Source organism: Protopterus annectens, chromosome 6.part1 (genome assembly GCF_019279795.1).
Source record: "Protopterus annectens isolate FY-2018-M chromosome 6.part1, PAN1.0, whole genome shotgun sequence".
NCBI lineage: Eukaryota > Metazoa > Chordata > Ceratodontiformes > Protopteridae > Protopterus > Protopterus annectens.
In genome coordinates, this window is record NC_056738.1 from 91,027,523 (window position 1) to 91,045,184 (window position 17,662).

General features: G+C 39.8%; 1 protein-coding gene across 1 annotated transcript in view; it reads left to right on the plus strand.

Moving 5' to 3' along the window:
* The window catches only part of DCAF17 (DDB1 and CUL4 associated factor 17), a 1,410,723-nt gene that overhangs the window by 1,255,928 nt on the left and 137,133 nt on the right, over positions 1 to 17,662 (plus strand). Inside the window, exon 13 of the mRNA XM_044075525.1 lies at positions 12,132 to 12,287. Coding sequence (XP_043931460.1) covers positions 12,132 to 12,287 — 156 coding nt within the window. The remainder of the gene's footprint in view (positions 1 to 12,131; positions 12,288 to 17,662) is intronic.

Below are 17,662 nucleotides of genomic sequence, written 5' to 3' on the forward strand. Positions count from 1 at the left end.
TCTATTATCCATTTTAGAATTTTTGACAAAGATTTTTAAGGAAGGAGCAGCAGCTGCCACAGTTCGAGTCCAGTTAGCTGCCATATCAAATTTCCACCTTGGATTCGATGGGTTGAACGTTATGGGCCATAAGTTATCTAAGGCTTTTCTTAAAGGTGTTTTTCACGAGACCTCCTATCAAAATCCCTTATTCTCCCTGGAATTTGAATTTTATGCTGTCCCAAATAACCCCCTTTCAAACCAGCATCTTCTTGTGATCTCAGATATTTGTCCTGGAAGACTATATTTCTAGTGGCCATTACTTCTGCCCGCAGAGTGTCAGAACTTCAAGCATTATCTATCAGACCTCCTTACATGATTTTCCATGTTGATAGAGTATCTCTCAGAACAAACCCCTCCTTTTTGCCTAAAGTCTGTTCTGAATCCAGTATCAATCAGGTCATTGAGTTGCCAGTCTTTTTTCCCAACCACTCTAACAAATTGGAATACATGCTGCATAAACTTGATGTACACAGACAGCTCAGATTTTATCTTGATAGAACTAAGGATATTAGAAAATCAGATCAACTTTTCGTATCCTTTTCGGAGGCCAGAAAAGGTAATCCAATGGCTAAAACAACCCTATCTAAATGGTTATCAGATTGTATATCCTTTGTTTATGCGAATGCAAACATGCCATTGACACACAGACCTAAGGCTCATTCTACCAGAGCCGTTTCTACGTCTTCTGCCTTTCAAGCTAAATTGCCCCTTGACAGTATATGTGCTGCAGCCACTTGGTCTAAGCCTCATACCTTTATCACGCATTACAAAGTAGATAAGGCTTCCAGAGACAGGTCTTCCTTTGGTTCCACGGTACTGAAAAACGTACTTCCATAAGCCACCCAAGATTGAGGGTGCTAGGGACGCTACCCATCAGTGAGAATAAACGGCAAGATTTAAGAACTTCACATAAAGAAGTTATGTACTCACCATAACGTTCCATGTGAGTTGTTTATCTCGCCTTTATTCTCACGTCCCTCCCTCCTTCCCCCTCCTGGCTGACAGTTGACTTAGAGGCTAGTACCATCCTGGTTATTCAATACTTCTTCTTCCCCTTTGGGGAAGTGCTTCCTTGTAGAAAAAGAAAAAAGGTATATATACTCGCAGCAAGCAAGATCTGAGGTAATTCCAGCAGTGCATTGTGGGATAAGGGGCTTGGTCTCGAGCTACTGGCAAACCTTGAGCTTTTGCTATAGGCCGTGTCGGAGCCGAAGATTGGCTCCGAACCCATCAGTGAGAATAAAGGCAAGATAAACAACTCACACGGAATGTTATGGTGAGTACATAACTTCTTTTTTTACAATTTTGGGATGAGGCAATACATAATGAAGAGGAAATACAGAATATGATACATAGGTGAACTTTGTGTCTAGAAGTTGCATTCTTTTACTTTATCCAGTTGGATTGTGTACAAGGTAAACATAGTCAGGTGTATAGTAGCAGGTGAAACAATAGAGTTGACTGGTAGGATATATAGATTAAGTAAGAAAGTAGGAAAGGGTAAATAGTTTAAGTATAAAACAGGTGTAAAGATGTAGAAAGAAAGAAAATTATAAAAGGTTTATAAAAGAGTGTCCTAGCAGTGATTTAGTGCCACTATCTGTATGGGTACTAGCTAAGGGGCCAGATTTAGAGGTGACACTGAAAGGAAGCTGGAAATTAAGAAGCTGCAGTTCCTCTTAGTGGTGTAGCTGAGACAAGAGAGCAGGAGAAAGGGGAAGAAGGTGGGTATGGTTGGGAGGGTCAGCCTGGTGGGGAACATGAGCATATCCATGTGAGTTTTAGGTGTTCTTTGAAGAGTCTTTTAAATGTAACCTTTGAGACTGCTGAAGTAGTAGTAGCAGAAGCTAGGGCATTCCAAATTTTACCTATGTAATTAGGGAAGAGGGAGTCCACTTCTGTATTCTTGCTTTTGGTGACCTTGATTAGCTTTTTATCACTAGAGCAAAGTTGTCTACGATTAGTTTGTAATTCTGGTAGATTGGCCAGTGCTGGAATTTTATCTGGGAGTAGTAGGTGTTTGTGAGCGAAGGAAAGCTGATGAAAGTTAGGAGATTAGGGAATTCGAGCCAGTCTAGTTGTTTTAGGGAATGGCAGTGGTGAGCTTGGTAGAGGGCACAGGTAGCAAATTTGGCAGTTTGATTGTAGCAGGAGTTGAGCTTGACAATTTTGGTTTTGGGTCGGTTGGTGAGAATGGGTAATGCATAGAATAGTGTGGAAAGGAGGTGAGCTTGAGCAGTTATCCTGGCAGGTTGGGTTAGAAATGGTTTATTTTTATATAGACTGGCAGCTTTTTGTAGATGCTTTTAATGGTTTGATTTTTATGCTGATCAAATTTGAGGTTATCAATGGTCACGCCTAGCAGTTTAGTCTGAGTGTCTGGGGAGATGATAGTCCCATCTCTGGACACAATATTAAATGGGCTGGGTGCTGTGGTACATTTGTTCAATCTAAATAGCAATAGTTTGGTTTTTTTTTTGGAATTTAGTATTAGGTTTTTGTTAAGAAACCAGGTTTCGGTAGTTCGGAAGACTTTTTGGGTGATAGAGAGGAGTTTCTGAGGGTCACTGGCTGAACAGACTAGCATTGGGTCGTCAGAGTATTGTATAACAGTTGCATCTTGACAGATGCTGTGAAGATTATTGGTGAAAATGGAGAATAGAAGGGGACCTAGAATGGACCCCTGTGAGGCTCCTTTGGTGATGGGTAGCAGTGAGGATAGGTTGTTGTCCCATCGAACTGCTTGTTGTCTTCCTTGTAGATGGTTCTGAAACCAGGCTAATGGATGGTTACTAAGCCAAAGGTCAGTAAGGGCTTGATGTAGTTTAACATGGTTAACCATATCAAAGGCCTTTGACAGGTCCAAGAATATGGCAGATATTAGATTGCCTGTGTGTTTGTTTTGGTTGATGAGTTTTGTGAAAGAAAGTAGGGCAGTGTTGGTGCTGTGAGCAGGCCGAAAGCCATGCTGTGTAGGAGAGAAAAGTTCGTTGTTGAGTAGGTATGGCATAAGTTGGTGGTGTATACATTTTTTGGGTCTACTTTATAACAGCAAACAATCAAAAGATCGAACGCTGTTATATTGACCCCAAAACATCGAAAACTAAAAAGAGCGAACAACCAGAACAGCGATTTCTTTCCCAGGGAAAGAAATCGCTGGGCCAGATGTCTGGGTTGTGCCGTTTCCTCCACTGTAGTACGATCTTGGAGTTGGTATATTTAAGTAGGGGGGGCAAAGCCCCCCCCCCCACTTAAAATAGTGTTTAGTGTGTTTTTTTTTTTTCCACTGGGAAAAAAATCGCTGTTCTGGTTGTTCGCTATTTTTAGTTTCCTATGTTTTGGGGTCGATATAACAGCGTTCGATCTTTTGATCATTCACTGTTATAATATAGACCCCATTTTTCAAGTATTTTTGCTAGTGGAGACAGGGAAGGCTATAGGGTGATAATAAGTGAGGTCAGTGGAGGTACCGCCTTTGTGGAGGGGGATGATATAGGAGGTCTTCCAGATGGGTGGAATGGTGGTTTCTGAAATCTGTTTAGAAGGATGGACATTGGGAAGGCAAGTTCATTGGCAGCCAACTGAAGGTATTCAGCAGGGATGCCATCAGCTGCTAGTGTAGTAGGTTTAAGTTTGGTTAGCAACCTTTTCACATAGTTGGTAGTGATGGTTTGAAATTGGAAGTTTGTTTTGGGTCTGTCTACAGGTTCGGGGCAATTAGTGGTGGTGGATGTGGGCTGTTTTTGAACAAGAATGGAGATAGTTTCAATAAAGTATTTGTTGAGTGTATCTGGTGTATTTGTGATTTCACTCGTGGAGGTAGTTTATTCCTGCCCAGAATTTTTTCGGGTTGTTTTGATGCCTGTTTTGCAACCGTATGAAATAGTTCCTTTTATCCAGGAGAACTGCTTTTTTTGTCTAGTTTCTAAGTTTTTGGAATTGTTCCTTAGCTGCTGGGGTTTTGTGGCTCTCCAGTGATCCCAGGCTCTGTTCCTTACTGCTTTTTTATTTTTAGTCTCTTTGGTAATCCAGGGGGCTGTTTTCACTTTGAGTTTTGTGGTACAGGCTGGAGCGTGGGCATTTAGGATTTTTAAGAAAGTGTTATTGAATTGGGTTATGGCTTCTTCTAAGGGTAGTACTTTTAGTGTGTTCCAGTTATGGTGCTTTAGCTGAAGTTTGAATTTGTTAGGGTCAAAGTTTTTTATGTTCCGGGTTGTTTGTAATAGGGGAGTAGGGTTGGCCTGGGTTTTGAATTTTAGTAAGGTGGATTGGTGGTCACTAAGGGTGTCCAGAAGGATGCCTGCTTGGTAAGAAGTGTTGGTCTTATTTATTAAGATCCAGTCTAGGAGGCTTTCTTTGATTTTTGCATTTCCTTGTGTAATGCTTGATTGGATGACTTGAGAGAAACTGTAGAGGTTAATATGGCTGGTGGGGTTTATAGGTGAACATGTGTTCTATTCTATATTAAAGTCACCGAGGTTGATGGTTTCCTGTGGTAAGTTTTGACTTGTCTATTGTAAGAAGGCATCTAGGGTAGGGATATTGTTTCCTGGTGGTATGTAGCATGTGATACTATTGATTGATTTTTCCCTTGGATATAGATTCTAATGGAACTGTGATCTTATGCTCACAGTTACTCTGAAAACTAACATTCTTAAAGGGGGCCCCTGTACTGATTACTGTTATGGTAGTCTGGCCTCTAGCCTCTCCTTTAAGTGAAGTCCAGTTCTTTTCACAGCAGAGGGCAGTGCACTATTCCAGCTTCTTAGAAAAGGTTTGTGTGAAGACTGGCATATCTTGATTAGATAATGTGGGACATAGATTCCCCCAAGAATCTTTGTGGCATTATCATTAATACTCTACAGGTGCAAGACAGCTGTATTGCAATTATTCTATATGGTGATAAAACATCTGCAAATTGTATAAGAAGAATGAGGGTGAGAGAGGACTGTAGTATTCCTTTATCTCCCTCTTCTAATCTGTTGGTTTTATTCAGTGCTTAGTAACAAAAATCTGAGACACACTTTAAATTAGTATAAAAAAACAAATGGCTGAAGGTGCAAACTATCTTCTTTTAATAAAAATAATGAAAGAAATAAAACAAAGATAAGCGCTTTCGTACTTGACACAGTATTTTTTCAGAAATAATTAAAACGCAATTAAACTCCCTTTTTTATAGGGTTTAATGATACAGATCACGTGATAAAAATAATGAAAGAAATAAAACAAAGATAAGTGCTTTCGTACTTGACACAGTATTTCTTCAGATCTAATTAAAACGCAGTTAAACTCCCTTTTTTATAGGGTTTAATGATACAGATCACGTGACTTCAATAGGGGTTTACTAGGGATGAACTCATTTAACCCTTTCCCTCTAGTTGCTTGTAAGATTGTCATCCATTTCGTTTCTAAGCATTCTCTACATGTTCTTATATCACCTCCCCTACAACCAACATGATAAATTTCCAACACCATAAACTTCAAACAATGATTCTACCTGCTAAGCTGACAAGCTTAGACAAAACATTTTTGCTATCATGCTTCCTAATACTGTATAAATGTTCTTATCCGATCTCTTAAACAACAGTTAGTTTTTCCTACATAAAACATTTTACACAGTTCACAAGAAGCTAAATAAACGATGTTGCAGGTACCACAGTCCGCATAGAAATCAAATTAAAAATATTGTCTGTGTCAGGATGTATAAAAAAATCATCGCTGCAAATGTATTTACACATATTACAGTAATGACAAGGAAAAGTGCCTTTTTTGCTAGTATATGACTTCTCTTTAAAACCAGAGGATGTCAAAGGTTTATAGCAGAGCATTTTTTGATAAAATTACGATTTTTAAAAGTAAAACGGGGTTGTGTGCCCAGCAGTTCCCTGCATTTCTCATTGGGCAGTACAATTCTCCAATGTTTCTTAATAATCTCACGTATAGAATTAGTATCATTAGAGTAGGTGACATACATTCTAAGACATTGTGATGAATTATTGCCCATGTTGCATTCATAACTACCTGTATTATCAAAATATGGTCTGGTACGTGTGCCCCTAAGAGATTTTTATTATTACATAATCATCCAAGAAGAAAATGTGTTCATATGAATATTCATATGTAAAATGTAAAAACTCTGTGGTGCTATTTAAGTAATGTATAAACACACAATTTATCATAGGTGTTCCCCCATACAAAAAACACATCATCCACAAAGCATCCATAGTGTAAAATAAATCTAGAGAAGATGTTGTCTGTATTGAACACTTATTGTGATTCCCATTCAGCCATTACCATGTTTGCATAACTATTTGCACATATTGTGCCCATGGCAATGCCTGTGCATTGTAAATAGAATTTTTCTGAGAAGACAAATACATTGTGTTCAAGGATAATATCCAAAAGTGTACAAGTCAAATAAATCTTATTATTGTCATATGTGGAATGTTGGCTCACAAATAATCTCACATAGTCTACCCCTATGTTATTAGGAATGCAGGTAAAAAGTGATGTTGCATCCATTGTCACTAAAATAACATCATCAGTAAAATAATTAGTTGACCATTCTTTTACTCTGCCTAGAAAATGTTTGGTATCTTTAAGAATATTGTCCACTCTAATACTGGACGAAGCTGTCTCTCAACAAACATAGACAGAGGCTCAGTGGCCCATCCTTTCCCTTATACTATTGGTCAAATTGGTGGATCAGTGGGGTTTTTATGAATTTTGGGAAGACCATATATTTGTGGAATAGTAGGATTGTCTACTAAAAAATATTCATAAAGTTATTTATTGATAGCACTTTCCATCAGTAGATGCTAGAAAAATGGATACAGTTGTCCAAGAAAAGAAGACAAAAGTAGCATCGATCATTGAAATCGCCACACCCAGTGACTACAGTGTCTTGCATACAGAGAGACACAAAGTCATAAAATATGTTGATGAGAGCCATCAGAGTGGAAGAAAGATACCCAGACAGTTCCAGTAGTAGTAGGAGCAACTGGTCTTATAAAAAAGAATTTACAATCATATTTAGATATGATGTTCATCGTGTTTCACTGTTGCAGTCATTACACTTGGGTTATCCTGCTGGCAGGCTACCCGCAGTCAGCCTAAATTCCAAAGTCCTGGTCCGGCGTCGGTTGCTATCGCCTCTTCCCTGATGTCTGTGCGCCAGGGGTATAAAAGTTGCAACCGGCGCCATTTTCTTCAGTCTTTCTTGCCGTGCGGTGCCCGAAGCAAAAGCAGTTCGCAAGTGCCGGTCGGCCGACTCCTGAGATTTTCGAAATTGAATTTCAGATCCGAAGTCTTCAATAAAGCTAATAACCCGTTGGGGAAACTTTTTCTTGCTCCAGACCGATGTCAGTAAAAGTTAACAATTGTATTTCTTGTGGGAAGCAAATACCTCATAAGGATTTTCATTCTTACTGTATCCCTTGCCTAGGCCCTGACCACGACGTTGCTAGTTGTCGGTTTTGTGCTAGATTCAACCAACGCACTATTAGGCGTCAGTTCGATTTTGCTTTACATTACTTTGGCCGAAGGTTTAACTATATAATGCCGTCGGAACAACCGACGACCGGAGTTCATAAAAAGCACAAGGACAAAGAAAAGGACAGGCATCCGAGGTCCAAAACCGACGGCGAAGCCTCTTCTAGGCCAGTCGCCGGTTCTCAGTGAGGCGCTTTCACAGCCTCTGACACCCGCTACCTCAGAGCCACAGGCCGCCTCTGACTCCCACGTGGAGACAACTAGGCCTCTGGAAACTCAAGATATTGGGCCTACGGAAACTATTCCCTCAGATGCGTTTGGAGCTGCTGAGCAGGCATTGGTTTCTGAGGGTGTTTTCAGACATACTCAGCTTACTATCAAGACCACTTCAGCAGCCAAGGTAAAGTCTAAAACACCTTTAAAGACAAAGAAACAAGTACAGCATTCTTCTGGACAGTCATCCATGCCAAAGAAACAGATGCCTAAAATGGCCGAGGACCTAATTACTTTGATCAGGGGTTCCCATCCCCCTCCTGATAAAAGGCCTAGGCAAGACACTGACTATGACTCCTCTGACCAGGTTTCTATTTACTCTGATTCCTCTTCAGAACAGGGATATTATCTTCCTCCCTATGAGGACTCTGATGCTGAAGAATCTATCCCTTCAGCCTCTCCTCCTGAGGATTACTCTTTTGGGGAAACCATGCACACCATGAGGGAGCATTTCCATTGGGAGAGCCAGGATTATTCAGAATCCAAGAAAAGGCTCAGAGACTTTCTTTTACTGCTTCAGCTGGAAAACCCTAACAGTTTATGCCTTTCCACCACTGCCTGTCCTAACCAAGGTACTCCTAAAAGTCAGACAAGAGAAGCCAAAAATGATTCTGATTGCCCCAGACTGGCCACGCCAGCACTGGTACCCAATCCTAAAGAGCTTGTCTCAAGGGCCAGCCTAGACTTTACCACAAATACCTCATCTTCTGACCCAACAAAACAATCAGATCCTGCACAGCCAACTCAGAACCTTAAATCTGGCTGCATGGCGAATAATATAGCCACAAAGAACACACCTCTCTGTAAAGCAGTTATGGATGTCATTTTGGAAGCCAGGAGGCCCAGCACCCGGAAATCTTATGCAGAAAAATGGAAGAGATTCTGTGCTTGGAACCAGGCACAAGGACTTGAACCGCTTGTTCCAAATATTCCTCAGATTTTACAATACCTAACTGAGATGCTGGACAAAGGCCTATCTTTCTCATCAATTAAGATCCATGCCTCTGCCATTTCAGCTCATTACAATACGGAACCTCCTATTTTCTCTCATCCACTGCTAAGACAGTACCTCAGAGGGGCAAAAAACATAAGACCCCCAAGGAGAGCACCGACACCTACATGGGACCTCAACTTTGTCTTGGAAAAGCTCACACTGCCTCCTTTTGAGCAAGCCAATACAGCTGAGATAATATTCTTATCATGGAAAACTGCTCTGCTCCTAGCAATAACTTCAGCAAAAAGAGTCTCAGAGTTACAGGCATTAATGGCAGTGGAACCTTTTATCATTTTTCATCCGGACAGGGTTTCTCTAAGGACAAACCCAACATTTATGCCAAAGGTAGTATCTAGTGTGGCTCTTAACCAAACCATTCATTTGCCAACTTTTTATCCAAATCCCCAGAATAAAGGGGAGAGACTTCTGCACTCTTTGGACATACACAGGCAGCTACGCTTCTACTTGGACAAAACAAAAGCTTTCAGAAAAACTGAGCAACTTTTTGTGGCGTACGCTGCAGGATCACAAGGAAAGGCTATTTCAAAGCAGACTATTTCAAAATGGATAGGACACTGCACTCGTTTCTGCTATGCACAGCCTGGCAAATCAGTGCCTAAGAATATTAGGCCACATTCTACCAGGGCAGCAGCCACATCAGCAGCTTTTCTCAGAGGAGTACCAACCAAGGAAATTTTGGAGGCTGCAACTTGGAGTTCAGTGCACACTTTTACCAAGCACTACCACTTACCTCTTTACTCTAAGTCCAGAGCAGGCTTTGCCACTACAGTTCTGCAGGGCCTCATAGCCACTCCTAATCCTATTTAGACCCAGCCGCCCTACCTCAGCTTTGGGATTCAACCCAAGTGTAATGACTGCAGCAGTGAAACACGATGAACATAGTACAGTTGTGTACCTACCATAAATGTAGATGTTCGAGTGTATTCACTGTTGCAGTCCAGGTTACCCTCCCACCATCCCCCTTTCTTTGCTGGGACTTATCTGTACTTCTCTGTTCTATACAACCTATGTGAGGAAGGTAATGTTTATGTTAGTGCATGCATTTTTATTTGCAAAATTTTTAGCCTACCCTTTTGGGGGCACCTGACATCTGGGGCAAGAAAAACTGAAGAAAATGGCGTAGGCTGCATCTTTTATACCCCTGGCGCACTGACGTCAGGGAAGAGGTGACAGCAACCGACGCCGGACCAGGACTTTGGAATTCAGGCCGACTGCGGGTAGCCTGCCAGCACGATAACCCAAGTGTAATGACTGCAACAGTGAATACACTCGAAAATCTACATTTATGGTAGGTACACAACTGTACTTTACCAGTTCCTGTAACACCGTACGTATTGCAGAAGGAGTCATTACTGGGCACATTGCGGGTGCTGCTAAGAGCACTTTTGTCTAACATCAAAGAGTGAAACAATACTAATTTCATGAACTTTAATCGTACTTTGACTTAGGAATGGGGTCCATTCCCGTCATGGTATTAGAAACCCAAAAGACTTGGAGAAATTAAAAAATAGGAGTGTCTCTTACCAGTCAATCCAGATGCTTGTGGTTTAGTACATTTTACATAAGTATCACAGTCTCCCAGCATGTTTTCCATAATGCAAAGTTAACACATCAAATCTAAAATCACTATTCCCCCTCCTTTGTCAGCTGGTCTGAAACAAATATCATCACGTGCAATCAACTCTAATAAAGCAGAACACTCTGAGTGTGTGAGATTTTTAAAACCAAAATGCTTTCTGGTACTAAAATACTTAGAAATATCATCCTCACAAAATTTAAAGAAAGCTTCCACTAAAGGTGGATTCGCAGGTATGTAAACATTCGTTTTTTTTTTTAAAACAGAAGCCATTGAAGGAACACTTTCAAACTGTAATCTCAAAGATATATTTTGTGTGAACAATCTTAAGTCATTAAGGACATCTGTAAGAGCAGACCGTCCTGCTGGTATAAAGTTTAACCCATAGTTCAGTACCTGTAGTTATTCAGGGCTTAAAACAGCTTGTGAAAGATTGAACACTAGGTTCTCCGTATTTTGCTGCATACTGCTGGTTCTGTCTTGGAGATCTCCTTTCCCTGTTGTCTTTTCCTTAAAAAACGATTCCGACTCATGGAATGCCTTCTTTCCTTGGGTTTTACCAACTCTGGTCGACTGAGTTGCAAAAAAGGAACCCCCGTGTTCGTTGGCATGTCAGTACTATTCACAGTAGCACTTGTTTTTGAATTATTCACTTCTAATAACCTAGATACGCCGGTAGAAGACAAGCCCTCACTTGTAGCATGTACCAGCGCTTCTGTCCTTGTAACTCTTGCATGCTCAATGTGTATTCAGCCTGCATTTGTTCTCATTGCAGGAGAAACCATGTCTTCGCAAGTTAAAGGGGGATTTGTAAGCTCAGATGAGTGGTTCCTCTTATTCATTGGACTGCTGTCATCAGACCACGAAAAAATATGTCCAGAGTTAAAATCCCGGATATCCCTTAACAGTTTTTTCTTTTTTAAGTCCAATAGATGTTTCTCATGTAGATCTACATCTAAAAACAACTCATCTAATTTATATTTAAATGAGGCAAAGTCTGCATTATTGTTTAAACTCATAACACTTTCCAGAATATCCTTTCGCAATTGTGATTCTGTAGGTGCAAAATATTTTAGTAGCAGTCTAATATAACTAGCACTGACATCCAGATTATAGGCTTGGGAGTCACTTCTGAAGAAGATAATATGAATTCTTAAAAGGATTTTGTAAATACTTGAGGGCTTTACAGATTGAGCACTTGGGCAAACAGTTGTCCCTAAGCACTGCACACAACACTGTAACTTTTACTTTAAAAAACACCCAGCAAAAGATGGTGTGGGTTGTTCCAGCTGTTAGTTGTCTGTCAGACAGACATCCTGAGAAAAGGAGGATTTCAACAACCAGGTAGATGTCTGAAAGGCTGTGGATAGACAAATAGACATGTGCCTGTGGTTATTTCCCATGGACAAAGATTGTTTTTTGACAGTCTTTCGAATATTTAAGCATCTACTATAATGGTGAGTATGCTCACACAACTCTGCTTTACTGTAAACATAGCCTAGCTGCAGATTAGAGATGTCATTGAAATTATTTAAATTATGCTGTGCATTTTGAAAGAGTTTTATACTTTCTCAATTTATTTTAATTAGCTATATTATGTGCTTTTTTTTCACAGACAGAATAAATTCAAAATATATTAAAATCCATGATTTTATTTTATGAACCTGTGTAAGTGACCTTTACTTTTCTAAACTGCATTAATAATTCCTTCTTACCACTTGTTACCTATTTCAGACATTTAAAAATGTGGACTATGAAGATGAACTGGATCTTTTAGCAACTGTGAAAGTGACCCAGGCAGAAATGGAAGGAGTTGCTTGCTTGACTTTCTACAATAACCAGAATGGAAGTTTAATAAAAACACTTCCGTTATTAGAATCCTGGGATGTGGTAGGCAAAACTCTGCTGTATTTAAGTGCATTTTGAATAATTTTACAATACAGTGTTTTTTGCTAGTCTTCACCTCTTGTTAATTCTGTCCACATAACATCTGGTATTTTGTTTATTAATTACATGTGTATAGCATCAGCCATGGATTTAAGGTATAAACGTTGCTAGGGAAAAGAGGATTGGTATTTGGAAGATGTCATAATGTAGTATCAGTTATTGCCATATTGCTGTGCATCATCCACCACAGTCCTTCTACGACTCTCTTCTGCTTTTTCCACGTAAAATGCACCACATCTTGGTTGTAGCTGCTCTTGTCATCAGTGTTATTACTGTAGTCATCTCTGTTATTACTCTCTTAGTTAATCTTGCTGGAAGTTTTCAGTCTTTGTCAGAGTAAGTAATGCTTCCAATACTTTTTCCTGTAATTATATCTTTTATTCATGAAAATTAATTTTGATATTCTGCTATGATGATTACAACAGTACTAGCAGTAACTTTTGCAGTGTTAGCATTTTCTCTTCATTCGCAGGACTTTTTCCTGTAACTGTTTGTCCAAAAGAAGGTATCCAAGCCCTGATGTGATTTGAAATTCCTCTTGCTAAAGTTTCTACAGATAGATTACAGAACAGTTGTGAATTGATTTTCATTGCCTTGTTATTTATGCCTTCATTATACACAAGGGACCTGATTTCAAAAGACTTGTTCTCAGTTTAAGTGACTTACTCCAGTGTAAGCCTGCCCAGGTTCAAAAATACTTTCTCTCTGTGCATGTGACTTACTCCACTGTAAGACCTGTCTATAAAGCAGGCTTACATAGTGACCAGAGTTCAAAAGACTTGCTCTCTGTGTAAGCAATTCACACTGTGAAAGTAAGTCTTTTGGAATCTGGCCCAAGGTTTGTGCTGATATTGTAGACAACACTTTTATTAGGTCTTTGCTGTCTGATTTTACTGCTCCTTTGTTGCCCTGAAGTTTGTGCATAGGATTGATCAGGATATTTAGAAACAAGCACCTTCTAGCACATTCTTCTCTTTCTTTCTTTAGAAAGTGAGTCTGTGAATGTTTAGGGTAATTAGATTGCTTGCAGTACCCTGCACTATGTGGCACCAGTGAATACTTTGTTAATGTACAAGTATCCTATATCAGCCACTGACTTTAATCATGGATATATGTTCTTCTTTCTGTTGCATCTTTATCTGCTTGTATGTCAGTGCATGTTATGCTGGTACTGTCTTTTAATTACAGTAGCTTTCAGCAGTGCTGTTTCATGTGGGATGCCATTCTTGAAGCAACACAATTAGTGTTACATTGTTTCCTTTCTAGCAGCTTTCACATTACCCAATGGGTAATTGCCAAATACAGCATGGCATCTACTGTAGCATGTTTCATATTGTTTAATATAGTTCCTTTAACACCAAACATAGCCCTAGTGTACCACCTGTTACTATGCCTGGAGTGTGAGAGCTGGCACAAAACAGCATTGCATTTTAGTGCATTTATTTTCACTTTGCTTACCAGGTAGGTGAGGTGGTCTACTGACTTTTTTCACTCACAGCCCAGGTAGTGAAGAACAATACAAAATATAATACACAAAATATTAATGTATTACACACACACACACACACACACACACACACACACACACACACACACACACACACACACACACACACACACACACACACACACACACACACACACACACACACACACACACACACACACACACACAGTAGCCTATACATATTTACAATTTACTGTGCTTTGCTTTCTTTTTAACATATTTATTTATTTGCATTTGTTTACCGGTAAAGTCCAACTAGGCAAGTACCCATTTTCAGCGAAGGCCTGGGGAAAAAGCTCCACATACAGAAAAAATATACAATAATGGAGGTTGGCATAATGGTTAAGGTATTTGCCTTATAAACCAAAGGTGCAGGGTTTGATTCTCACACGGGGTAATTGGCTAGGCGTAAAAATGGCCCACAAAGGCAGTTAGCCTAGTACTAATCTATGAATCTATATATGTAGCCATAATATATTTCAAGAATTGCACAGTGATGAAATACATGAAAGAGACATCATAATTTGAGTGTCATAGAAGGAGTAGAGAAGATCATAACTATGTTAATAGGTCAACGTTATAAGTCAATTTGATTATAATAGACACAAAACAAGAGACTCAGTATAAGCCATAACTAATAATAATAGGTCCGTGTTATTATGTCATGTCTTACAGTTAAGGTTTACAAGTTATACCAGTGTTGGTTTGTTTATGTAGACAGAAACATTTGCATGTAGTAACATATCAAACTATAGTTTGTTTTATGCAGGAAAGAGGGGTTAGTAGTTCTACTGTGGTTAGCAGTAGGGATTGATTAAGGGTGAGCTGGTATAGTATTGATGCTAGGTAAGAGGTGGAGATGTTATACATACTGTGTTAGAGCCATGTGTTTGATAAGTGACTTAGCTGTGGTTGTTGTGGATCAAATAGTGAGTGAAAGTGTGTTCCATATTTTTGCTACTTGACTGGAATAAAGATGTATTTGTAGCCTTGGTGACTTTTAGTAAGGATTTATTGTTGGAGCATAGTGTTTGGTTGTTGGAGTAAGGTACTGTTATGCTCTGGATAGCTGGTATTCTTTCAGGCTGGCAGAGTATTTTATGAGCCATTGTCAGTTGATTATAAGATAGTAGCTGAGGTAATTCTAACTAGGAGAGTTCTTTTAGAGTGAGACAGTGGTGTGACTCGTGAGCTAAGTCTGCGGCAAATTTTGGTATGTTATTATAATATACTTTAAGTTTTTCAAGGTCTGTTTTCTAAAGGTTGATAAGTATGAGGTAGGCATAAAGGAGTGTAGATAGGAGATGGGTTCTGGCAATAGCTCTCCTAATATTCTTGGTTCCTAATTGTTATATATTCTGGCTTTTCCTTCAGATAACCTTTTTCTTCCTTTTTTTTTCCTACCCTCTGGTAGTTTCTGCTGTACCATAGCTGTTATTTATCGTCCCCCCCCCCAATTTTGACTACCCTTTAGAGGTTATTCTTCTCTACCATTGTTGGTAGTCTACTTTTTCATGGTAGTCTACTTAATTAAAAATATTTTTTTCTTATTCTTCTACCATTTTTCCTTTTCTAGTGTTGTGACTATTTTTCTTCAAACATGGCTGAAAAACCAATAGGTTTCAAAAAGTGCACTTCCTGTGGGCATAAGATTTCCAACTCCGATGACCACAGGGAGTGCATCTATTGTCTTGGAGCATCATACCTCAATACTGACTGCTCCATTTGTGCTATCTTTAATTCTAGGAAACTTAGTGATAGACATAGTATGTTAGTGCTTAAGGGTATGCGACCCCCTTCTACCTCTTCTTCTTCTTTAGGGGCTCAGTCCCCCAGTAAATCTGCAAAGTCCTCTTTGGAGGCAAAAGAGTCTCAAAAAAGATCCACCGCCCGTTCTCCAAAGGCTACTACATCTACCTTGTCTTCTTTGGAGCCTCCACAAAAAATTCAGAAAATTAAAAAACATAATATTCGACTTCTTAGGATCCTAAGAGGGAGCACTCAGATCACATGCCCACGGATCTGGCTGTTCTCCTAAGTCTTCTTGAACCTGCTCACCTGGGTTCACCATTGAACCATTTTCTTCTTGGTTTAATTTCCCTTTTCTCCGGGGGACACCGAGGAGTAGTCTAGGCCCCAGTCAACCATCTCTTCCATTAAGTCCTCTGGAAATCTTTTAGAGGCCGACATGGATAGGATGATGAAATTCCTCAGAGCTCAGATTCAGATGGGGGTTATTCCATCTCAGTCTCCCATCGGATAGGTGAGCCTCCCATCCACTTCTCACTTAATGATTTCTTCTTCTCCAATCTGTCGCATGGTTTCTGATGCCTCAGGTCCAAGAATCCTAAGAGTGTCGGCTTCAGAACCGAAGACGACTAGATCTTCGACTCCGATGACCTCCCTGACTAATTCCGCTCTGATTCCTTTGGATTGGGATGAGTTTGAGCCAAGGCATCTGCAGGAGGGCTGGGTTCCACTCCAGTGTTATTGAAGCCATCCTTGCCACTTGGAGCCTTGGCATTGGACAGCTCAAGTCTGACTCCCTCCTTGAGGTATGGATTGAGGCAGGGTCAGGACTTAGTGGCTTTGGAGGTTTTGGTTCTGGTGCAGCCAGCCAGTCCATTTGCCTTCGAGGTAGTGAAAAGGCTTTTCTCTCTTCTGAGAAATTCGTCTGCTCTCTATTCCTTGGATCCTACATGCTTTACTCCTTTGGGTTTGCTCTGTGAAGCTCTCAGGCATACTGCACAGGGACAGTGGGTACCATCTAGCATCCAGACAATCCCCATTGAAGTACTTCCCCTCTCTTCAGATACCACTCCAGACCATCTCACTGAAGAGTTGCTCTGAAAGAGAACATGTAAAAGGAGGAAAACAGTTTCCCCTATGGAATCTGCCACTGAAGATACTAACTTCGATGAAGGGGAAGGCTCCCCCAAATTTATTATTATTTATTTATTTTACATTTGTTGACCGGGCTAGTCTAGCTGGATATATGTCCATTTTCAGTAGAGGCCCGGGGAGAAAAGCTCCAAACATGAATAATGACAAAGTTAACAATACATAGAACCATAAAGAATCACAATACAGAGGTAGCATTAGTCTAGAGAACAGTTATAATATTAAATTTGTAAACTAAACAATTATAGTAAAAATTAAACTAAACAATTCTACAAATACACTAGAAGGTATGAGGAAGTATTAGTTAAGGGAAAAGAATCTATATATTATTCTAATATTCCAGAATAGGAGTAGTAAGTAGATTTGGAGGCAAAGGTTGCAGGAGTAGGGATAGGGTTATGAATAGAAAGTGAAAAAAGATGTCAGTCTGGGTTAGTGCATGGACAAAGCCAATGAGCTTTCAGATGTTCTTTAAGATGTTTTTTAAAAAGAGAAGTAGAAGCAAGGGTAGATATTTCAGCAGGAAGCTGGTTCCAGGATTTTCCTGCAGTGTTTGAGAAAAGTGAATCCCCAGCTTTGTTGTTAGCTTTATTTGAGGAAATTAGAAGCTTGTTAGCAGACCGTAGTGTAGCTAGATTAGTATATGGTGTAATTAGATTAGTGAGGATAGGGGTGTTGTTAGGGTAGTATAGGATCTTTTGCGTAATAAGTAATTGTTGACAGAGTATATGGTTTTGCAGTTCTAGCCATCCAAGTTGCTTGAGGTTAAGGCAGTGGTGAGTTTTAAAGGGGGAACTTGTGATGAATCTAGCTATGCTATTATAACAGGTGGAGAGTTTAGAGAGGTTGTTTTTGGATAGGTTGGTATATATAACAGAGGCATAGAAAAGGGTGGAAATGAGGTGGGTCT